Source organism: Phyllostomus discolor, chromosome 5 (genome assembly GCF_004126475.2).
Source record: "Phyllostomus discolor isolate MPI-MPIP mPhyDis1 chromosome 5, mPhyDis1.pri.v3, whole genome shotgun sequence".
NCBI lineage: Eukaryota > Metazoa > Chordata > Mammalia > Chiroptera > Phyllostomidae > Phyllostomus > Phyllostomus discolor.
Window position 1 is genome coordinate 155960132 of NC_040907.2, and position 25375 is coordinate 155985506.

The 25375-nt window shown below is 40.7% G+C and overlaps 1 protein-coding gene across 3 annotated transcripts in view; it reads right to left on the reverse strand.

Annotated features, from left to right (window-relative positions):
• CFAP43 (cilia and flagella associated protein 43) overlaps positions 1 to 25375 on the reverse strand; it is an 81521-nt gene that overhangs the window by 39134 nt on the left and 17012 nt on the right. For 2 of the 3 annotated variants that reach the window (XM_028512855.2, XM_036027261.1), the window contains 11 exons: positions 24272 to 24431; positions 20777 to 20844; positions 18931 to 19062; positions 16342 to 16458; positions 14315 to 14395; positions 10874 to 11022; positions 9251 to 9354; positions 5293 to 5433; positions 4326 to 4498; positions 3314 to 3463; positions 1264 to 1394 (listed from right to left, as the gene is read on the reverse strand). In XM_028512855.2, coding sequence (XP_028368656.1) covers positions 1264 to 1394; positions 3314 to 3463; positions 4326 to 4498; positions 5293 to 5433; positions 9251 to 9354; positions 10874 to 11022; positions 14315 to 14395; positions 16342 to 16458; positions 18931 to 19062; positions 20777 to 20844; positions 24272 to 24431 — 1406 coding nt within the window. The remainder of the gene's footprint in view (positions 1 to 1263; positions 1395 to 3313; positions 3464 to 4325; positions 4499 to 5292; positions 5434 to 9250; positions 9355 to 10873; positions 11023 to 14314; positions 14396 to 16341; positions 16459 to 18930; positions 19063 to 20776; positions 20845 to 24271; positions 24432 to 25375) is intronic. The other variant, XM_036027260.1, reaches the window with a different exon arrangement.

The window sequence follows — 25375 nt, forward strand, 5'->3', positions numbered from 1 at the left end:
TTGAGCAACGCTGTTATAGACGATTTAGAAGGGTTATCATGGGCCGGAGGGTACAAGCTGGTAAGTCCTGGACTAGGGTTCTGAAGTCAACTTTGTTTTGAGTCACAAGCCCACATGATTAACTACTATGGGTGAAAATGTCTTTATTTCCAAAAATACGGCTTCAGCACTTGCTTGTTGTTGCCTAAGATGCTACTTGTTCACTGATTATAAAGCATACGTTAAGACATATATGAAATACAAGTTAATTAAGAGTTCATGTACAAAATGGGCATGATGGTGCAGTCTTCAAATAGCCTTTGAACTAAATGGCTACCAAAATTGTTATGATACAAAATCTCTACAATATTTAACATTTTCAAATGTCACGGAGAAAGGCCATGGTTTATGATGGGTTTGGTCACGTGAGGCACTGTGAGGTACCGCTTTTGTGGGAACGGACTGCACACTGACTAGTGATGTCCACTGGCAGGTCGAAGAGGGAACATTGCAAGTCCTGGTTGTCCCCTTCCTGCTCTCTGCCCCCTGGCCATCACCTGTATGCTCAGTAGTATTTGTTTATCTAGAATTTCATGTTTAGTACAATCAAAGTCTAAATAAATTAATATTGCTTAAGCAAAGTCTAATTAGACAAGTCAGTCTGTATGTGTACACACATACATACATGTCTGTGTAAGGATTTTTAGGGACAAACGGAAGTTTTTAAAGATGTCTGCTTCATAGACTTGTCTTCATTTCTTGTACTTCTCCTACAGGTGTTATGAACAAGAGGACTGATCATCTCATATGTATTAAATATGTCTTTTCTGTTTTTGTAGTTTTGATGCTTTGACATCTGGGGTCATGCTCACTCTGGAGGGACTCCTCTCCCAGGGCTAGCCAATGCCTAAAAACCGTAAACAATTCACTTTGGAGACCACCTTTCAAATGTACACCAACTAATCCAGAACCTTCACCCAACTATCTCCTCCACTGCGCTTAAACGAGCCAATTCTAAATCTGCCTGCTCCTTCGCATGGAAACCACAATCAAGGCTGTTGCCCATGGTTTTCCTGCCTCCTCTGCCTCCTTACTCACCCTGGTTCTTCCCCATGTGGCCTCCAGGAGCCAGGCATGCCCCCTCCTCTTGGGATCTGTGAGCATAACAATCTTTTCAATGACAGTTGTCTCCTGTCATGTTGGCCTTGCTGTGCCTAATACTAACAAAATCTTTATTTTAAAACACCATACCATGTGAGGCTGCTTACTGTTCACCATACATACCTCCACCTTAGGCAGACAAGGGTGCCATCACCTTTCCCGTTCACCAGGATGTTTTGTCCATCCATTGAAATGCTCACCGACTGGATTCCGTGCCCCTGGTGAGAATGGCTCCGGCACCGAACAAATGTTTCCTCAATAGTTTTAGGAACAAAGTGCAAAAATTACAAACACTGTTCTATCACATGGTTTTTCTAAGGGGGATACATATACTTGTTGATAAATCTTTTTCTGTTTGTCAACAGCATTTTAGTTGGTATGGAAGTAGCCTTTGGGTAATACAGAGCACTGAAAATTCTTAGCTCAAAACATTGCACCAATACTGATTCATTCCCCCATCTGTGTTCGTGTGGAAGGAGAGGGATTATCATCATCAATCTATAACAGGAATATCAGACACAGAGAACCGGATGAACTGGCTGAAGGCTCTGAAGTTAAGTGAGGGGCCTTGAACAAGCAGAGGGGGCAAATTCAGATGACCTCAAGAAGGAGGCAGGTTCCACCCATGGGTGAAGAGGCGGAGGGTGATGAGAGGGTGACAGGCACTGTGGAGAAAGAAGAAGAATGTGCCCTATGTGGAGAATGTTAATTAAAGCCATTTGATTGGAACTCAAATAAAACCACTAATTTGGTACACAGGGAGATTGTTTTGGCCCCTTAACTAAACACTGGGATTTCTGTGTCACACTGGTTCTCCAGCTTGATGGCTTAATTTTTGTCAAACCTTTGAATAGGTAATACATGTAAATGGTTCAAAATTAGAAAACTATAGAAATGAATGCGGTGAAATCTTCCTATCACCATTCCCCAACCACCTCTCAGTATCCTTCCATATCCTTTCAGATATTTTTATGCATATACATAAATTTTTGCACAAATTTCAACATAAATTGTAATGCAGTAATAATACCGATATTATGCTCCTTGCTTTTTCCTTCCTAACAATGTCTTGGGGTTCCTTCCATATTGTTGCATGAAGGTTTCCCCATTCTGCATCACAGCTGCACAACATTCCATATTTTACTTATATATTTTTATGCACCCTTATTTATTTATCCAGTCCTCTGTTGATGGACAATAGGTTGCTTTACAAACAGTGCTGCCATAGACAACCCCTACATTATGTGCTTTGCATAGAATAACTCTGCCCCCAAAACTTTGATGTCTTGCCATACCACGCTACTATCAGTAGTGTATCTTACAAATCATTTAAATAAGAGCCACTGTAACAGAGTTTACAAATTGCTCATTCACAAAAAATCTCTAAGGGATTTAAGGTGTTTTCTATATAATAATAGTATCACTTTTGCCCAACTGTGTTTCAAATATGCTTTCTTGCAGATGTGAGCAAGGACAGCTGGATGGGCAGAAACAGGGCCCAGCTGATGTGGACCTGCAGGCACGTGTCATGTGGGTCATTGTGACGATTCAGATATGGGGTATCTGAACACTGGGTAAGAATCACTGACTGCATTAAATTATACTGATGACCAGTATAACTCGGGTCCAGCATCGCACAAAGAGTCAGGTGGGGGCAGCAGCAACCAGCCCACAGGCCCTTCAGGCCAGGCGGATGGCAATGATAATCCCTAAATTTGCACAGCGGTTCACTATTTCCAAAGCACTTTTGCATCTATCCTCTCATTGGCTCTTGCCAGAATCCCACAGGATGAGAGCAAGCAAGGCTTTCCAAATATTACAGGGGAGCATCTGAAGCTCAGTGAGTTTCTGTGGTGCGCGGGCGTGTGCGCACACACACACACACACACACACACACACGGTGGAAGAGCTGGGCTGGAGCTCACTGATGGCAGCCCTGCCCAGCCTTTTTCTTTGCAGATCTCTGTCCCTGGTTGCTGGTTCCTCCCTCAGAGACGCACATTTCTGAGGCACATAAATACACCTAATGTTAAAGTCAATAACACCATCAGTGGTAAATAAGTTATGACTCAATCTACCTAATAAAGAATTCCAATTCCTTTCCTAAGGGCTTTTTGCTCCTTAAATGAAATCAAGATATACATCCCATAATTTTTTAGAAAACAAAGTTTACCAAAGTGTGAATGTCTCGTATACACACGGTTCCACATTTAGCTTTTGTTATGAGCCACAGTCCGTGCGGGGACAGGGAGAGCGCTCCAGGGCCATACTGTTTGCTCTGCACTTTGTGGTGGGGCTGAAGAACGCAGACACCGTGATGTTCCTGCCAACCAGAGAAAAGGACTGCATCACAGAGAAGATCAGGGGAGCGGCATCTCAGGGCAGTCAGACTCGAGTTTGCAAACTGTCACTGGAAATAAACCAATACATGACAAAGTGGTCACCTACGTTTGTGTCACATTGTTTCATCCTTGTTTGAAGGTGTAAAAGTTTGTTTGGCTAACTAAGAAAAGTATATGCTCGTTATCATTAAAGATCCCTGCCTATACTGACCTATTCTTCAAAGTTCAGTTCAAATGTTACTTCCTCCATGAAGCTTTTCTTGACTCTTCCTTATCACTAGCCATTTCTTCTTTCTCTGAATTTCTTGGTCTCATTCTTTGCTGGCATTGGCTGCTCTGGGAGAGAAGGGCTTTGACTGAAGGGTTTAGGGAGGAGGGGTGGTAGACAATCTGGGTCAGAGTATGTGTCTGGAGGTGATACGACATGGGAGAAGTTTGAAAAGAGTACAATGAAAGGATGCCAGAAGCACAGTTTAACTACTTTTTGCAATTTTGCTTAGGGGTTAGGTGCAAATTTCCACTGAAAGTCGTCAGCCCTGTAGCTCCTCACACCTGTGGGGTAGATTTTCTAGTGTTAGATTGTTTTTTTCAGGGCACTCAACTAATATTGTGTCACCTGCATGTTTATCTGACAATCGTGACAGATGTAGCACCCGTGTGAGGTTGCTCAGACATAGTTTGATGGATTAACATATATCTCATTCAAGGAAATCACGTTACAACAGTAAAACCATTTGTTAACTGGGCTGTAATGTTAAAGCATGCATGGGTCACGTCTAATTAGTACAGTGTGTCAGTCTTGATTGCTAAGATAAATGATGGCAAGCTTAAGTTCTGGCCTACATTTTTAGGAATAAGGTAGCTGCAGATATATGGCACTTCGCTACAGAAGCCGTATATGCGGTCGCTCTGGAAGCTCAACACTGCCGAGGACAGGCTGTGCTCTGTCTCATACAGGAACTTGTGGATGAATTCGCTTCTCATGCTCCCTCTTTGATTGACACACTTTGCAGAAACTGTAAGATTTCAGGAAGAAGAGAGATCACTTACACCATATATTGATTTTATTCTTTAATTGTTATGAACAACTATAAAAAGTGAAATAAAAATTTTAAATGCTCTATTAATAATGCAGAGGCTAGTAGGTGATAAAAATGACTTAAAAACAACTGGGCTCCATTGGAATTACTTGAGTATTAAATAATTGATAGTGAATAAAATCTTTTATAAGGCCTTGGTTAATTACATCAATTAAATAGAGACGTATTAAAAGATACTCATGATGGCCTTTAATTAAAACATCGTTAATAAAATATAAAAGTACTTCGAGGCTTTGGTTATCTTATACTCTACAAGTATATATTTGCAAAATAGCTACCCAGATATTAGTTACCTAAAACAGAGTGTGTGTTTTATCAGACCTCTAGCCAGAAAGTTTTCTTCAGAATTTTATCAGTGCAAGTAACTATATAGTAACCTGTATGAATTTGACTATGTACATCTACAAGTACAAAAAAAGAGACATCACAAAATGACAAATCAATCTGACAAAAGTGCCAGTCAATCCAGTTTCTTTCCAGTAAGTGGACAGATTCATATGAATGACAAGGCCTATAAGAAAGTTCACTAGTTTCACATTATTTAGCAGCCGCACTAAGTTTCACTTTGTAACATATACAAAAGATAGCCATTTTACCTCTTCATGTGTTAAGAGAAAAAAACATGCCATCACCAGGAAAAAAAAAGTTATAGCAACTACTTGTCTGAGCCCCGGACAAAACTGCTTGCTTGTCTTTTTTTTTTTTTTTACCTTGAGGCAGTATTATAGGCAGAGTAAATATTTCCAGACTACTTCTTTCTGTTTCCGGAAGTGAGGATAGCACCATCACTTCCACTATGTCTGTTTCCAAAACAGACACCGTGGATATCTGTAAAATGCCTTTGTGCACCTCTGAAAGAAAACGGAAATCAACACACCACCATTGGTGGTCATCGATAAGTTTAAAGAATCTTTTATCTTCCCAAGCAAGATATCACACTATATATATTTTAATATATTTTATTGACTATGCTATTACAGTTGTCCCATTTCCCCCACTTCACTCCCCTCCACCCTGCACACCCTCTCCCACCCACATTTCCCCCCTTTAGTTCATGTCCATGTGTCATAAAAAAAAAGACATCACATTATAGAACTGCCTTCACTAAATCTTTAGATCCAAATTTATTTACTAGATAGTTAAAGTGACCTTTCAACCTAAGTGACAGGGACATTTTTGATGCACAGATAGAGGAGTCTCCAGGTAAGATGTCTGTTGGTCTTTTCAACCCAGCCTGGAGGGACTCAGCCTCTTTCCCGGGTGGGGAGGCCTCCGTGCCCATCCCTCTTGCATCACCTGCCTGCTTTGGCCCCTTGAATGTCCACTCAAGCTGGTTTGTCCATTCCTAATATTGGGCAAACTCAGCCTTTAGTGTTTTTTGCATCTGTAGTCAAGGTGTTGAGGATGTGGTGAAAATATGCAGGACTTGAGTTTGTCTTCCAGGGACCTAAGCAATCCGACCTCTGCGAGACTGTGCCTGGGACCCACCATGGTTCTCTCCAGACTCCCTGCTCCTGGTGTCTGTGGGCACCATGCTGTTTGGCATGTGCCCACTTTCTCAGGCCCCCAACACCAGCCCCTCCCCTCGGGTGTTCAGTGGATGACCTTTCCTCTTAGGGGGGAAGACTGAGAACATGTGATACAAACTTGACCTCAACTTTCTCACCAAATTTTACACTGTTCCCATCTTCCTGACATTTCTGTAGGGACAAAATGAAATGCCTTCCATCTGTGATTTTGAGCTCATGCCCCCAATGTCCTGTTAGACCATGTGCTGTCAGTTACTTCTTTTTGTTTTCTTGTGTCTTTTAGGATTTCTTCTGTTTGGCCCTCAAGAAGCCCCTGTATTCAAAGCAGGGCCTTCCTTCAACCCTGTTTCCCCACAACAGTTACCATCCAATTCTCTTTTCTCTATTGCAAACTTCTTTTAAAAAATTTTTTAAAAGATTTTTTCATTTACTTATCTTAGAGAGAGAGGAAGGGAGGGAGAAAGGGAGAGAAACATTGATATGTGAGAGACACATTGATTGGTTGCTTCTCAAACACCCCCCCACGGGGGACCTAGCCCGAAACCCAGACATGTGCCCTGACTGGGAATCAAACTGGCGACCTTTCAGTTTGTGGGCTGGTACTCAGTCCACTGAGCCAAACCAGCCAGGGCCAAACTTCTTAAAATAAGAGTTGTCACTTACTGACTTCATTTTCCAATCTCTCATCCCTCCCTGACCTCTTTGTCTCTCCACCCCCAAAAAGTGACTCTCCCAGGGGTCACTCCTGATGGGCAAATACTCGAGGGCCTCCTCCCAGGACTCACCCCACTCATGCTTCTGCCACAGTGTACCCCTCACCCAGCCTTCTCCTCCAAGCTCTTTCTAGGGCAGGCGGCTCCCAGTTTTCTCCTCGCTCTGGCTGGTCCTCAGTTTTCTTCACTGCCTTGTCTTTCTCTGTCCACAACTCCCATGGATATAGTTTTTCCCATCTCATACTCTGACCGACCAGATATGTTAAAAATGGAATATTTAGGCAGAACTTGCATCCACTCTGAGGTTAGCCATAGGTCCTAGCACACTCTATGTCACCTAATTTACATATTAAGGTTACCTGTTTGGTCTCATTAAACAACTGGGTTTGCGTCCACTCTGTCTTCTCAAGCCTTCTCAAAAGCGTCCATGATTTCAAGATCAGAAGTCTGTCCTTAAGCTGTGAACTACAGATCTCCATCTCCAAACTCACACTGAAGATCCCCAAATGAAGAGCTTATGGGCTTCAAATTTACTAAGCTCCTCAGCTTACCCTATTCCTCAACCTTCATAACTTCCTTTTTTCTTGAGTTTTTACTTCAGTTGATGACCTCAAAAACTTCCACCATCCAGCCTAGAAATGTCAGAGCCATTCCTGCTTTCCAATACCGAATCCTATCCATCCTGTCACTCACGACCGTTCCCTCCTTTTTCTCTCCGTGACTGCTGCAAGGGCCTGTGTACGCGGAGTGAGAGCAGGAGCCCAAGCCCCACTGTGGCCTGTAGCTGCATGACTCCGGGCAGGACTTGACCTCATTTTGCCTCCACTGCTTCATCCGTGAATGAGTGTAACAACAGTCCCCACCTCATAAGAGTTGTCAGGAGGAATTAAATAAATTGCCCAGACTGGTGTGGCTCGGATGGTTGGGTGTCGTCCTATAAAGCGAAAGGTTGCCAGTTTGGGACCTGGTTAGGGCACCTGCCTGGATTATGGGTTTGGTCCCTGGTTATGGTGCATGGGAAAAGCAACCAATTGATGCTTCTCTCTCACACCAATGTCTTTTTTCCCTCCCTTTCTCCCTCCCTTCCCTAAAAATAAATAAATAAAATCTTGAAAAAAAAATGAATTAAATAAATTAACACATGCAAGTGCTTAAGAACATCGAAATCCCTCAATAAATGTTAGCTTTTGTCATGATTAATATTGCCTCAAGCCTGGACTACTAGAATAGTTCCCTAACTCACCTCTTTTATTCCATTCTCTTGCCCCTCTGTCCTTGTGCCAGAGTCATCCTCAGAAAAACCAAGTGAAATCACACTAGTCCCGTCTGAAAACCTGAGGATATTCCTTTAACCACAGAACCAAGTCTGGACTCCTTGGAATGATACTCCAGACCCTTTGTCTTCTTTCAGACTTCATCACCATAATCACCATCTAATAAACCCTTCTGTGTACCTATTGCACCAGGCTTCTTACCATTCCAAGGGCTTTTGCTCCAACTTTTATCTCGAGATGAAATACTAACATGGCCTGTCCTCCACTGCTTCAAATCCTCAGAAAACTCTTCCCTATCCTCTGCACCCCTCAATTAATGCCCCCTTTACCTCCATTCCTTTCCTCACCCCTGGCAGAATTAATTGCTTCTTCCTTTGAGCCTGCACAGCACTCTGCTTATTACTCCTCCACTAAACTGTGTCCTTGACCTCTCCGTGCCCCGCAGGACCTAGACTCAGCATTTTACACCTAATAGGTACTCGATAATTTTTAAAAATCAATAATGGATTTAAAAATATATATTTGGGATAAATAGACATACACATTTAGTACTTACAGTCAGAGAGAAATGTATTAGTTCTTACTATTTACCATAAAAGTGCCATTTTACCCACCAGATCTGTAGTTTACCTGGGCATTTAAATAAACAGTACTGGAAAGCTAGGTATCATTTTGTTTAAAGAGGAAAGATTCATATCATAACACTTTCTTTAGGTAAGTATAAATAGAGATCAAATATTACCTTTAAAAATATCTCAGGGATAAACAACCCAACTTCTCTCTGTGATAATATTAGGTATATTTAGCTACTTCATTAATTCATTCATGACTGACTTGAGAAAATGTATCAGTATCAACTATGCAACAAGCAGATGCACCAAAAACTTCTAAATATGATATGGGAATTCTCTTTTTTTAAAAAAATATATTTTATTGATTAAGCTATTATAGTTGTTCCAATTTTACCCACTTTGCCCAGCTCTGCCCAGTATGGGAATTCTCCAAAGTAACTTTTAAGAGTTGTTAAATATTTCTCTTTTAGAAAATATGCCACAAAAATGATCTCGCTTATTATCTCCCCACTTTCATCACCTTAAACTCTCTGGGACAAAGTGACCGATATTTGAAATTAATAAGCATTTTGTGTAGTACCTACGAATCCAAGAACCTCAAATGAGCTTGAGGGTTTGGCATTGATGACGAAGATGTATCCTTCGGGAGTTCCAGCTAACAGATACAACCCTCGCTGGTCGTACCTGGAAAAGAAGAAGTCTGATTTCACTTGTTCCACTGATAAAATGGGAAACATTTATTAAATAACAGCACAGAGATCCATTCAAAACCAGTCATTCTTATGGTCTGTGATTTTCAATATTATCTGACCTTATAAAAGCCAAGTGATTACATATAAATGTACTCATTACATTCTAGGCTAATGTTATTTCCAAATTGCAAAACAGCCAAGATTTACTAAAGATGGGCAACTATTTCTTAATAAGCAAATGAAAGATGACAATAGAGCTTTCTAGATATTTCCAGTGGAAATAAGCAATTCTCAAGTTAGCATTGAGTACATTTCAGTACCCTTCAGGACCAGTACCTAGCTAGAGGAGGAAAAGTGTGGTGGAATGTTTCTACACCTTCATCAAATTAGGAAAAGTGGGGAAATGCAAATCAGGATAAGCGAGAAGGATCTGAGAAAGAAGCTATGTACCATCAAAAGCTGTGGTACAGAGGAGCTGGGTGTGACTGGAGGGAGGTTACAGGTCCTTCCCCACTGAGCTGGGTGGGGGGCAGCAGAGGTTGCTGGACAGCCCGGGCAGGAAACCAGCTCCTCCGGGCGCTAGCTGGGTCATCGCCCCACAAGCCCGTCTCTTAACCTCTCTGAACCTGAATTCCCTCATTCGTGGAAGAGGTACGAGCATAACACCTTCCTGACTGGTGGGGCAAGGACCACATTCAATGCTACAGTGTGTGACAGGACCCAAATGTCAGTTCTTCATTAATACTTATGATTATGATACATTAACAAAAGAACAAATAGTAACGCATGAGTCCAAACACAATGTCTCTATGCTGCCTTCCTAAAAGTCTTGCTTCAAAACATTTAAAATCATCTAAATGCCCACTAATATACTGTCTTTTAAAAAAATACCATGTAGCTGTAAAAAAGCACGAGGAAGATTATCATGTGTGGATAGAAACCATCTTCCCAGATACATTATTAAGTGAAAAAAAGGAAATGCAGAACACTGTACATGGTTAGCTCCCTTCAGAGCAAAGGCACTGACTCTGGAGCTCAACTGCCTGGGTTCAAATCCTGGCATTTCCCATCTGCATCTGTGTGATATTAAGCAAGTTATTTAAACTCTTTGTGCCTCATCTTTCCCATTTGTAAAGTAGAGACATTGCAAATCTCTACTCATAAAGTTAATACAGTAGAAGTGCCTGGCACACTCTAAGTGTTTGGTAATTACTTGTGTCAATAAAGGGAAATACTTATCCTTTTGCTTGTTTATGGATAAACACCTCTGAAAAAAGACGCAAGAAGTTGGTAACAGGCTGCCTCCAGGGAGAAGAACTGGGTGTTCAGGGACAAGGGCTGAACGCCTGTCACTACAGGCCCTTTTGTACCTTTTGAACACTGAACCAAGTCAATATATTAATCTCCAAAACAAAACATGTAAAACTTAAAATGTAAAGGAACCATGGCTTCACTGGAATTCCCAACACACAGGTCCGACGAAGTGGCTGCCAGAAGCAGACAGTACGTACACGAGGAGCTGGACGGAGGATTCCGAGAGAAAGGCCTTGTGAACCTCCTGAGGGGATTTGGCGTCCTGGATGTCAAAGAAGTGGACAGAGCCAGCCACAGTCCCCACTGCCACAGACAGGGAGGAGGGAGAACAAGCCAGAACTGTCGTCTGTTAAAAATAAACCCCCAGATGCTTAACTTCACTGTGCCAAAAGCAAGAGTACACACACACACACACACACACACACACACACGAAGCTGGCTCTCCTACACATCGGATTTCTACAGTTTATTTGAAAAGCCTGCAGAATTCGAGAAGAGTGGCTAGTGCTGTGTGGCGTGACAAGCTACACATTCGACATTCCTGAGCTAACCGATTACATAATAAGTCAAGGGAATTTGTACATCTTATTCTTTTATCCTAATGTTAAGATGATAAAAGCTAAAGACATTTACTGAACTTTAAGCCATGGCTCTATTTTTACCCCTAAATGATTATAAAATTACACCAGTAATTGTGAAAAATAAAATAAGAAATTAAAACTAAATTCCGAGCACCTTTTGGATATCTTTATAGAATGTTACAGATTTTTTAAAGTCATCATTCGTCTGGTGGGTGATGGCAGACCCTGGGGTGCTGGGATGACAGCAGATGACCCCGGAAAGTAACCATCATCACCAAGTGTTACGTGTGCGGTCCCCAGAGAACGCAGCACAGACCCCTGCTTTCCTCATGACGACTTACAGAATGTCTAAGAGGACAAGTCTGCTTTTGTGACCCTCGAGAAATCAGATCCATTTCTCTATCAATTAAACTTTGTAGGTTGTTTTGAGTGAAGTGATAGAATATTAGAAGTAGAAAAGATCTCAGGAGATAATCATTCCTGCACAATAGAAAACAGAGGCCAGGAAAAGGGCAGCCATGTGCCCTGGGATCTCATAGCTGGTGACAAAGCTCAGGTGAGAACTCGGGTGCCCCGACCCATTAAAATGCACAGTTTCTCGAATAAGCAGGTTTTAATTCTAGTTTTAAAGGTGAATTTTCCAGTTGATTCTGGCTGAGTCTTCAGTGGTATCTAAGTGTGAAACCAGAAGCAAAATAGTGAGGTTTCTTCTTCCTTTTTTAAACCGAAAGGCTTTATGGGAACTCTCAGTGTGTGTATGTGTGCATGCATGTGTGGTGTGAGTTCTCAACGTAATCAGTTGAAATTATTCTCCATTCTAGGGCAATAGTGGGCTAGGCTGAAAAGGTACAGCAATATCCAGAGGGGTCTTATTCGCCCTTGCAGGTGACATCAAGGGAAGCTACTGGTAGTGTCTGTATCCTGCTAGCATGGTGCTGGGCTGGGTTTATTCGCCCTTGCAGGTGACATCAAGGGAAGCTACTGGTAGTGTCTGTATCCTGCTAGCATGGTGCTGGGCTGGGTTTTCTGAGGGTCACTGCCTGAAACATTCATGGGAACATGGTCGTGAGCATAGGCAGGGAGATCTGGCCCAACCTATCAATTCCCCCCAGGGCAGCAGTATCTTCCACCAAGGAAGAACTGCCAGATCTCCCCAGTGAGGGCTGAACCACATGTGTGTACTATGCCTGGTTTGAAGCTCACGGAAGATTTGATGAATTCACTGTGAAAGTTCCCCCTCTAGTCAGGTGAAGGTGAAGGTGAAGGTGAAGGTGAAGGTGAAGGTGAAGGGAAGCTGTCTAAAGCAGAAAGCAGGCCATCTGATGGTGCCTATTTCCCTCCTTAGTCAAGAAGAAGGTAAGTCCTGATTATGCAGCCCCTTGGGTAGGTTGTCAAATCCATACATCTCTCTTCTGTGAAAGGAGATGTGATCAGAGGAACTTTAAGATCTTTTCTAGTTCTAGTAATTCTAATAGAAACAAATACATACAAGCCTTTGTCACAGATTATGGAGTCTACTCATATTTCAGTCTTTTAGGTAAGAATTTTTATCTTTACCTTTTGGGGTGAGTTTTAGTTATCCCATTGAATTATGTGTCCTTTTATTTTATAATCTTCTTATGTGCAGTATAAGGCTTCACCTTGTTTTATAATTGAGATTTTAATTTTATAATGGGAAACACTGTAATTTTCCTACCTACTGCCCAAATCCATATTTCATCTAAAACTGTGTAATATAGCAAATGATGACAATTTAAGAAGAGACAATTATCATTGTTCCTTGGTCCTTTTACATTTTTAAAATTCTATTATGTAAAAGGCACAGTGAACTGTGAACATAGAAAAAATGGTATCACCTTCTGGCCGGCGTTATGATGAGGAATTATGGTTTGCCAATCATGATTCATATAGCCTCCCTCCTTCTAAAATTTTTTAAAATTTTATTTTTCAATTACAGTCTACAGCCAACACTATTGTGTATTAGTTTCAGGTGTAAAGCATAGTGGTTAAAAACTCATATACCTTACAGTGTGTTCCTCCAATATTTCAAGTATACACCTGGCACCATACATAGTTATTACAACATTTTTAAAAATATATTCCCTATACTGTACTTCACCTTCCCACAACTACTAGGGTATTTTTGAATACCCACTGAGGATCCATCTCTCTCCTATTTTCAGGGTTGAGTGAAACAGACCTGAATCCCATTTCCAGGGCTGAATTTAAGCCAATTAGCATTTCTCATCCCCTTGTCCACAGTTCAGAGGTGTTATTAAGACATTAGAAGATATTTAATGAGACTTCTAACAGGGAGAAACTTCTTTTCCCTCCCTCTTCCCACTGTAGTAGGCACTCTTTCCTGATGGCCTGATGTGAGCTTGGCACCTGTGGCACTTGAGCACCACTAAATGAAACTAAAGATGAAACTAAATATAGTACGCAGGTGGGTTGAGCTCCACCTGAGGCCAGACAAGTTCTATACATTATAGTTGATTGACCCAATAACTCTACTTTTAAATTTTTGACTCAAGCTGCTTACAATGGCAATTTTCTTTCATTGCTAACTAATCCCATTGAGGTTAGATGGGGCTATTTAGCTAGTTATTACCAAGGGGATATTTTGTTTCTGAGTAAAAGCACTTAACTGCTAATTCAAGACCCTCTAGCACTCTGTTCCCATAGCCCTGGCACTGCGGAGTCACCAGCTGGGGGAGCCTCCAGCAGCCCGTCTCCCTGAGAGACGGAGAGGAGCAGAGATGCTGCCGATCTGCAGTGAAGTTACCGCATGGATGAGAGATAAGCTGCTAGAATTTCAGAAATGACTGCAAGCACAGAAACACTTGTCCTTTGCTCTATACAGTGGAGTACCTGAGGTTCCATCCTCTGGGCTGTGGAATATACTTTACACACAAGAATTACTCTAAATATACAAGGTAAAATAGCAATAAAGCATCTGTAACAAGTATTGCCCCAGACTATTGACAGGTGAACATGCAAAAGTAGATTAGATTAAAATTCGATTTTTTTTGAAATCCATTTGTAAGGTGTACTTACTGGGGTGTTCAGATTAATCCTGCTGACAAAAGCTCCATCCTCTAAACACCAAATACAAGCTTCCCCCGAATATGTGAGTGTCTGTGAAAGCGAGAGGCACAAAACTCTGAGTGGAAAACAGGACTCTGCTTTGGAAGGATGTTCTAAGTCCCTTTCTAGTACATCTATCGCTCTGGTTATTTAGCATAAAATTTTATTCTTTTCATGTGGATTATAATTATTTCACAATCTCAGCATCAATACTTTTGATGTTAACACATATTAACTATTTTTAACGTAACTTAAGTAACATAAAAATTAATTAGGCTTACAAATGTGAAATAAGATTATTTTCTTAGTAACATAATTGAAATAAAAATTACTTGAAAATTCAGTAGATTATTGCCTAGAGAACAAACCTAGAAATAGGAAATTACACATCATTGTTTATTTGATTAATAGACTTTGTTTTTAAGAGTCATTTTAGGATAAAAGAAAATGTGAACAGAAAGCACATAGACCTCCCTCCTCTCCCATACATACAATTTCCATATTATTGACATCTTGTATTAATGTGGTACATTTGTCAACCTGAAAATCCTCTACTCCACCTCGTCCTTCCCTCCCTCTCTCCCCACTGGGTCCCTGGAAACCATTGACCTTTTTACGCTCTCCATAGTTTTGTCTTTTCCGGAATGTCGTATGGAGGAAATCGTGCAGCCTTACCAAAGTGGCTCCTTTCACTTAACAATATGCAGTTAAGTTTCCTCAATGTCTTTTCACAACTTAATAGCGCATTTCTCTTCAGTGATGAATACTATTCTATTATATGGATGCACCCCAATTTGTTTGTTCACTCTCCTGTTGAAGGACATCTGAGTTGCTTCCTCAGGTGTTCCTGTTTTTGTTTCCTCCTGCTCTCTCTGAATTTTCATGAGATTTCTTAAATAAGACCTGAGACGTGCATATTTTTCGGTTGCAATCCTGCCCCCACCAGGTACTGGCTCCGGTGTGGGTCTGCTCCCTAAGCTGTGGGTCTGCCTGTCTGTAATTTGGGGGACAGCGGTCTTCCCTGTGACCTCAATTCCCTGGTGGGTCTAAGAAGAACTGCTGATTTTAAATACATGCAGCATTTTTCTTGTTTAAGTCTCCTTACATGCTGGACTGGAAACCTGCAGTTCATGTTATTCATTTTAACAAATAATTTTTACTCTTTCACAGGATCAAGACTGAAAGCAGCTTAAAGTAACTACAATGTTGTACAATTTAAGTTCTGTTTTCTGCTAGGGAGTGGGAAACATGAAAATGTGGGTCAAGTATCTAAATCCTACACGTGAAAATCTTGCATGGAATTTTCAACTGAGTTGAAACAACCATAAGAATATACATAATGCTTATCAGAGGATACCTGGATGAAAAATCACATAATCAGAATTTCAGGATTAGAAGAAAACCCAAGTGTAACTATTCCACAATCTATGTACTTTTTATCTGCTATAACTCCCAAATTCCTAATGGATTTGCTGATAAATCATAGGAAAAGTGAAATACGTTTCTTGAGATAAACAATAGGTAAATAGTTAAACGCCTGGAAAAAAAAGATTCTTTTCTAAATGCAAAGGGTAGATATTTTTATTTCTGACTAGACTGAATTCATATTTCATGCACGGCCGCTTCTTCATTTTCATCCCCACGTGGGGCTACATCACTCTGACAGGTGGTAAGTACTAACAGTTTCATGAGTGTTCATGACTCATTAGCAATGAGTGTGTTCAAAGGTCTGGCTTGCTTGGAAAACCTGTATGGTGAATATAAACAAAATGTCTCCTAAAATTTCAATTGCCTTGGCCACTGACAGAGAATTACTATTATGGAATTTCAGTATGATAATGTCATTCTAATTAGGGAGTACATTTGATGATGAAAGTGGTTGGCATTTCTACCTCATCTTCAAGGATAACCTCTATCTCCTGTTTGTATCAAGTTGCACGTGGACCTTCCAAATCTCATCTTTAAACCCTATTGTGACACAACAAAATATTCCTTACTATGCAGTATTCGTTTCCAGGTGTGATCAAGTCAATTGACTGAAATTGCCCATCACAAGCCTCCAGGACTTTATCCAAGGTTGGCTCCTCACCAAAAGTGTAAATGTACACAGATCCCTTTAAATATATCAAAATAAAAAAAAAAGAAAAAAATTAATGCAATTGTTATGTGAGCAATTCACCAAACATTTATTAAATGCCTTCTGTGAGCAAGGCACTAATGAGACTAGGTGATGGGATATTAGAGATCAACTCCTTAAGGCCTTGACCTTGAGGAACTTAAAAATCTAAATGCTTAATGTTTGTTATAAAATCATTCATCTTTTGTGATAATCAATAAATGGGGTATTCTTTTCTTCAACCTCAGGCATTCATTTTTTAAGTTATAAAATGAAATAAATTTATTTTCTACCTATTGATGCAGAAAATTTGAAATATGTGGGAAACCAGGAAAGTTGTTAAGATGAACTAAGTCTTATCATGCACTAGATCGTGGAGGATGCTAACAAAAACTTTTAATAAGTGTGGAAATTGTGAAGATGGGGCCAAAGCTGTCACTTTATGACTTCATCATTCTCAGCTCCAAAATTCACTTCTCAAAAAAAAAAACCAACCCAAAACATATCCTTTAAATTATGCATCTCTGCCAAGTAACTATAGTATGGTATGGTCACTTAACTCGCAATAAGAAGCCTCCTGTCTACTGATCACAAGTTCTTCAAGTTCTTTGTAGACTCTAAAATCTGGTAGATATTTACTGATTGTACCTTTCATTCATTATTTCAAGAAATACAGGGTCCAGTACAAATAATGCCCCCTTTTTATTATAAAAATATTTTATTACAAAATCATAAGCATGTAACTCTGTAACAACAATAACACACTCAAGCACATCATATGACATTTTAGGTGAAATGTTCACATTAAAACTATACATTATTACACCTACATTATTACCCTACCAACCACACTCAGGCAGGCGTTACTTCTGCCGGACCCTGTATTACCTGGGTACACTGTGCCAGACACTGGTCTGGATGCTGGGGCTACATCAGAGGACAGAATAGACAAAATCCCCTGTCCTCATGGAGCTTACGTTCTACTAGAGGATTCATAGTTTGCCGACCCCAGCACTACACGGAAGTTATATTCACTACTTCTTACTTAGAATATTACCACATAGAAGCCAGTTGTTTGTCTAATTGAAATTCCTTTGAAATAATCTGTTTTTCTCTCTGACTTCTTTTAAGATTTTTCTCTTTGTCTTTATTTTTCAACAATTTCACTATGTTAAATCTCAGTGTGGGTATCTTTTTATGTCTCCTGCTTGGGATTTACTGGGTCTCTTGAATCTGTAAATTCATGTCTTTAATCAGTTCTGAAAAATATCTCTCTAAGTATTGCCTCTGTCCCACTCTCTCTTCTCTCTGGGATTTTAATCGAACATATATTAGATCTTTTCATGGTATCACTCATGCATCATACCCTCCCTTCTGCATTTCCTGCCTCTTGTGGCTCTGGGCTACATTCTGGGTAACTTCTTCTAATCTGTTTTCCAGTTCATTGATTCTGTCTTTGGCTATGTCCAATTTCTGTTAGACATATTGATTTAATTTTTACTTTTTTTAGTGTACTTTTCTTTTTTAGAAGTTTTATTTGGGTCTTTCTACCTTCTGTTATACTATTTTTGTATTCTTATTATTTCCTGTTCTAAATATTTTAAGTTTGTCATTTACTTGTCATTTATTAAAATAGAACAGTTGTTTTAACTTCTGATAATTATCAGGAACTACAGTCTTTCCATATTTGCATTTAAACTCCTTTTAAGCAGAAAATTATTGAACTCTGTAATTCGTCTAAAATTGTTGCCAAACAATATAAACTGCTGCTAGTCCTGGGCTCTGAAGGTCATTCCATTAATTAGGAGTCTTTCTAATAGTATAACTGAGTAGTATAATCTGATGTTACCCTGTATTTCTTTCTTTCTCTTCTTTTCTTACAGAACCCATGTTTTCCTCAGAGAACCACTCATGATCTCCACCTCAGTTTATGTTTGGGTAGGTTGACTCTACCCAGGGTCCAAGGGCAGGCCTGGCCAATCAGAGCTTAAAATCCATCTGGACACAGTAATTGACAGATGGTGGGAGAGGTGACCTGAATTAGTACAATGAGTCTAGATTCAAGGATATTGTTTTCTATTTGGTATCTTTCCATCATGATCGACAAAAAAGATAGAAACACAAACTGGAGTTAGAGGAGGCTCTTCTAACTTCATAGTGGTGAGTCTGCAGGGAAAGGGAGACAGATAGCAGAGAGGAACCAGAGCCAAGAGATGGCAGAACAGCAAGGCCAGTGGCTTTAGGGGAGCTCTTGGATTCAGATGGACTCCTTGCCCTTTCAGTTACAAAAACAAACAAAACTCCCTTTGTTAGTAAAGCCTTTTAAATGTGTTTTTTTTTTTCATTTACAACTTAAAAGAGTCCTGACTTGGAGAGTATCATTATGCAACCTACCCTGCCCTTCATTCCTGTGATGCAATGATGATAACAATCTGAAAACTGCATACCAAGAAATCGCCATCTAGCATACCTTGTCTGTTTGAATCAGCAACATTTTGTAACTGGGAGAAAACATCAAACACTCCACAGGCTGTTCAACCTCAAGAAAATCCTCTATTCTGTAAGTTGAATCTTTAATAATAAAAGAATACACAAAGCCATCCTAGAGATCAAAAACAATGAGATAAATGCAGAAAATCAGTCTCATCAATGCATGGTATACTTTCCTTATCAGACAAGCTAAGAGTCATTGATTACCCCCTACTGTTTATTTTTTGGAATCTTTATCTATATTTACATTATCAAGAATGCCCTGTCTTCTCACCTTTATTTAGAAAACTTTTAACCATATTTCCTGGTCAAGCTTCAATTTTTTCTCATTGTGGCACATTTTTCAATTACCTAAAATTTTACTGAACTCTCCTTTCTTTGAACTTTTCTAGCATCTATCTTATTACCTTCCTTCTTATAGGGAGGTGGGGAAAATGAGGCAGAGTTGATTGTGTGGTTTGTATATATAGCAGTCTCCTTATTTCAAAGGACATCAGTCTTAATGTCTGCCCTTTAATCATTGTTATGTAGAATTTCTTGTCTTCCTAAACGGCTCAAATGTTAGGGAGGGTACTGTTTGTTTTCTTTATATTCTTCCAATGTAAGTATCCAATAAAATGACCTAGTTGGTTAGCTGGTTGATTATGAACAGATTTATTTTAGTTTAACTACTCTCAGGAGGAATTTGAGTTACTTCTACAATAGCGAAGAGGCTTTGGTCAAACTCACACATAATGTCTAGAGTAGACCCCATTGTAACTAAGAGTAAGCATTTGTGAGAGGGCTAGGTTCAGACACTGGGGGGAACATGCAAGGTGATTTCATCATTCTTATCCTCATTCTCTATTGCGCACCGGAGCAGATGCTCCACTCCTTTCTTTAAATTAGTTTTCAGAAAACACCAGGGTCACACAAATGCAGACTACATGTAGGAGGTGGGGGTAGTCCACTGCAAATCCAGATTGTTTCCCATTGGTGGAGCTACATCTCTTACCCTGGCAACACTGACTAGCTACCTCAGGGGCCTGGAGATGTGATCTGTGACAACAGAAGACACCAAAGCCAACAGCAGTCTCAGGACAGTGACCGACAGACCTGAGATCTTAGTTGAGGTCAGCTCCAAACCTTATCAGCACTGATCACCACAGCACGGGAGAGTAACATGGGCTGACCCCTTGGCAGACCTGCTGGGGCCGAGGGAACTCAGAAGGACTTGGTTCCTTCATTAATAGCTTCTACTCAGTAGGGTTGTTGTGAAGGTGGAGGGCACATAAATGGTAATAAAAATACAATAAAAAGGAAAATTTAAAAATAGAAATGATAAGGTAATACAAGGAAAAACACTTGGAATGGTGTCTGGCACAAAATAAGCACCAAGTAAATGCTGGCTATTAATATGAATTAATAACATGAGTAACAGTATGATACAGGTAAACTAAATGGGCACACAGAAGAGGCTAAGCTAAAGCTTGGACGAAAGGTCCCGTTTGTGTCTGAAAACTCAATACATGAACTGCACAAAAAGGAATGAAATTGGGTGACAGACATTAGGTGTTTGGAGGAGACATGGATTTTAAATTTTTATTTATGCCTTTTTGCAATAAGATAGATAGATGGTAGTTCATGATACTGTGATCACTATTTTTGTATATATTTGAAATTCTCATAAAAAAGTTTTATAACAGTATTCAAGAAGGAAACAATTTTAATTAATAATCTGACAGAAACTGACATCACAAATGATGGCTCATAACAATAAATGACAGCAAATGGCAATTGTATATTTTCTTGAAAGCAATTAATTTTGAAGAAAAAAAATACATTACTATTCCAGAAGCAAGCACGCCTCCCTTCTGGTACACTATGGTGATCGGGCTGATGAGATGTCTTCCGTCTTTCGGAAAAGAAAAACAACGTGAAACCGAGGACACGAAAACGCAATACAGAGTGCTTCATCTCATCTGATTTCGGAACACTGCTCATTTCTTTGTAATCCTTTTTTTCTAAAAACCAACTTCATATTAGAATATGTGCCATGATGCCTCCCAAGAAATGACTAATGAAGGCTGCTTAGCCATGATTACTACTGTAAATCACAAAAGTTTTTTTTAAGGTCAGTGTCATCAGATCTATGACATATATATTGTAGTAATAGTGTGTGTGTGTGTGTATATTTAGGAAAGCATTGTCAGAGATTTTAGGACACCAAGGGAAAAAACTATATTATTATCATCAAGCTGTATACTTAAGTTCTGAACATTTTATGGTGTGTAAATTTATACCTCAGTAAATAAAGCACATTGATAAAAGAAAGAAAAAGTTCTCTAAGAGCATTCTTTATTGTTCTTTAACTACAGAAGTCCCAATATTCCCCCCGCTGCCCTCCCCTGCCCTGCCCTCCATCCCCCCCCCCCCCCAAGTCAGTCCCCACCCTGGTGTCCGTTGCCCTGGGTCCTTACACACGTTCCTTGACCAGACTCTTCCCCCTCTTTCCCTGTCTTCCCTCTCCCCTCCCCTCTCGTCACTTATTAATAAAATATTGGCCTTGGATGTTGTCTACTTGAAACTAATATAATATTATGTGCGAATTATATGTCAATAAAAATACATTGTCCTTGAGAGAAAATAACAAAAGCATATTACTTGTTATGTAGAGAAACCATGAGAACTTCAAGATCAAAAGCTCAGATGGCATCCATCAAATTGTTTGTTTACTGTGTATTAGGTGCTTGGCATTTTTCCAGATGCTAAGAAGGATACTGTCCTTTCCTTCAAGGACTATTTACCTCCCAGCAGTCTCTTCTTTCCCAGTCCAGCTGCTTCGAGAGTCCAGCTTCTTACGACCCCTCCCCTGGTCCAGGTGCCTGTTGCTTATAGCCACCTGCTTCTAGGATCTTCCTTTCTTGAACAAAGGCTAAATGAACCTCCCCAAGCACAAACCAGATGTGGCACATCCCCATTCAGGAATGTTTGATGTCTGTCCACTGTCAGTTGAATTAACTATAAACGTGTTAGCTTACATTTAAGGGCAAATGTGGTCTAGATGACTTTTCGTTCCCCACTACCCCTGCGTAAAACCTGATGCTCCAGACAAACTGTACCACTTCTTGTACCTCCACCTACCCCACGCTTTTTTTTCTACACAGATACCATTGCCAAAAAGTCTACCTACTCTTATCTCTGTCTGTGAGCCCATCCTTCAAGGGCCATTGCAAATACCACCTTCAAAGTAACTTAACTTGGTCCGTTTCCCTCCTCCAAATTCCCACAGAACTTGGTGAAGTCCTCCCTTAGGGAAACCAACCTATTCTACCTGATTGTATTTAAATGGCTAGTTGTCATAGTCTCTTTAACAAAACAGAAATCACTCGAAAGTAGAGATTATGAGATTGAATATTTGCCATCAGTGTCAACTCTGAAGCACCTTGCTTCATGCTTAGTGCTTTGGCTTACACATGCGATCAGGTAAACATCTATTTTGGAAGTACTATGAAAATGATTAGAAATAATATACAGGAAGAAATAGCTTACATGTCCAACTACACATGATTAGGTCCTAAATTGGGTATAATATTCTACAAGTGTGACAGGAATTTGGAAATGAGAAACATTGTTTTATAATTCATTTTACACATACGTACAGGCACTAATTTACTGTGTAGAAACCTCTGGGATTAAACTTTGGAGGCAAAGGACAAGTGACACACAATTCCTGGCTTCAGAGAGTTGACGACTGGTGGGGAAGACAGACACGCATGTGAGGCATCACGATGGGACTGGGTGCGGCTCTGAGGAAGCACTGAGTCTGAAGGAACTCCAGACCGGGCACCTAACTGTGCCTGAAGGTGGGGTGAGAGCAGGGAAGACTCCACAGGGGACAATTTCACCAGGTAAACAAGGAAGAGAGGGACATCCTAGACATAGGTCACTGCAAATAGCAGAAGGCAGAAGTTAGGGAGAGCCCAAGAATGATGAGAACTAAAAAGTCTCAAGTGGGAGTAAGTGACATTGGAAATGCAGGCCAGAAAAAAGGGTTCACTGTTTGGAAAGCTGCGGGATGGCACCGTGGATGCGAGATTAGAGAGTGAACAAAGCCGGGAGGGTACAGGTGAGAGTAAAGGAAAGTCGAATCTAACCGTCTCAGTTGTATCAGTGAGGTAAGAGTCAGGAATGGGAGAGGGTGTGGATGAGGGACCCTACCACTGGTGGGCACTTGCTGTGGGCGGTAGTGTTTGAGCTTGGAACTGGAGAGTTCAGAGAGCAGAGTGGCAAGGGAATGAGCCAGAAGGCATGTCTGTGGAATGATGGGAAGGACCAATGTCTAGACAGGAGACTTGTCCTGGGGAGTAGTAGGAATTAACACTGAATGGAACAGGTAGGACCAGACTAGAGGGGACTTGAAAGCAAGGTGGAGTAATCCTTGAGTTACATGTTAAAAACAGTCTTCAACAAGGGCAGTTTGGCAGGAATGAGCTGCCTGGCTTGAGCCAGCTGTTGACTGAGGTCAATGAAGTCAGTCCTAAGGTCGCTGCAAAAGTCAAGGTGTGAAGTAATAAGGGCAACTGGAATGGAGAGCGCAATGGACAGGTGTGGGGTTTGCCCTGGCAGAGTTCCCTTCTCAAAGGGTCTATTCCTAGCCCCTCCTGCGTCACAGGCCTAACTGTGGCCAGAGCTGATGGGACTAGGAATGGACACCAGACCTAAAGAGAATATTGATCATGTTCTCTTGGAAATTCTAACCACTTAGCATAAAGGTAACTTTCAAGATGGCAGTTGGACTTAGAAGACCATCACAGAGAAAGGGGTTGAGAGGACAGAGGGCAGCAAAGAACACATTGGCTTATTAAACAGAACGGGCATATGTGTGGGAAAGGAGGCAGCACGGTAGCTAAGAATGTGGACTCTGCATTTTGTAGCCTGGCTCAGGTTTCAGCGCCACAGTTTGCTAGTTATGGGAATTCAGGTACGTCTGTTAACTTCTCAGTGCCTCCATTTCCTCCTCTATATCACGGAGACAAAAATGTACCTCCTTGTAAAGCTGTTTTGAGGATTACATGAATTATAGATTAGGATTTATATAATCTGTTAGGAATCCTATAGGTTATAGGATTACTGCATTAGAGAGTGTTAGCAGAGTGTCTGGAGCATGTAATATTTAAGAAACATTAGGTAGCTAGAAGGTCTAGGACTACAGGATAAAGGAGAAGAAGGAATCCAAGATGTCTGTAAGAAAGAGAAACATAGGAAATGAAACATTCATCTTCAAGTGCATCACCAACGGTTGTACACTTTTGGGAATATAAAGCAAAGTAGTTTCTCACCCACTGAAGGTATGTCTTCTGCCTTATTAAGCACAGTCACCTTCAAGGTTTCTCCACTAATCAGTAGGAGATGACCCTCTTCACAGCCAACGTACAGGTCACTTGTTGGAGTCCAGCAGTGCATAGTCGGGTGCAGCAAAGGATATAGATCATCTTTGGGCTGCAGGGAAAGATTAGAAACCTTGTATTATGACAACAACTATGGCCCAAAAACCAGAGAAATACCCATCAAAACAATTTCCAAGAAGAAACAAATATGTACATATGTACATTCATTGGCCCCACCATTTGCTAAGATCTAACTGAACTCCTTTCTTCCTCCACTTCTCTACATCTTAACTCACTAGAAAAAAATAAGCCATTCTTGCCAACGCATTCAGAGTTCTAGTGTCACAGATTTCCATGAGTTTTGATTAGTAACTTCTATACTGTTTCCTGGTGGATTTTTTTTTTTTTTTTGTATCTCGAATCTATGAAAGTCATCGTCTAGCTACAACCTCTCTTTGTGAGGAAGACTTTTATAACGTTCCTCCCTCCTGCTTCTGCAGGGGGCATGGGTGTGGTTTTACCCGGGGCAGCGGCGGAGAGGCTGCCCTGGTGCCCTGCTTAGTTAGCTTCCGTGGCAAATGAGGAGACGACTCCTTGTATGATTCTGGTGGCCTGTCCAGTTCGGTTCATGAAACACCCTACGTGACTTTGATTTTATGGAAAACTCAAAGTCAAATGCACACGATCTATGGGATGTACCTAGAAAAAAAGCTGGCTTTGGAAACTGGAAAATAATATGGGCCAAGGGTGTGAGGTAAAATTTTCCCTATAAAGGAATGTTTTAGGCTTTGTGGACCCCATTGCTCTCTGTATTGCCACATACCCCCCCCCCCCCCCCCTTTTGAAAACAACCCTTTTTTTTTTTTTAAGATTTTATTTATTTATTTTTAGAGAGGGAAGGGAGGGAGAAAGAGACAGAGAGAGTAACATCAATGTGCAGTTGCTGGGGGCCGTGGCCTGCAACCGAGGCTTGTGCCCTGACTGGGAATCGAACCTGCGACACTTTGGCTCGCAGCCCGTGCTCAATCCACTGAGCTATGCCAGCCAGGGCGAAAA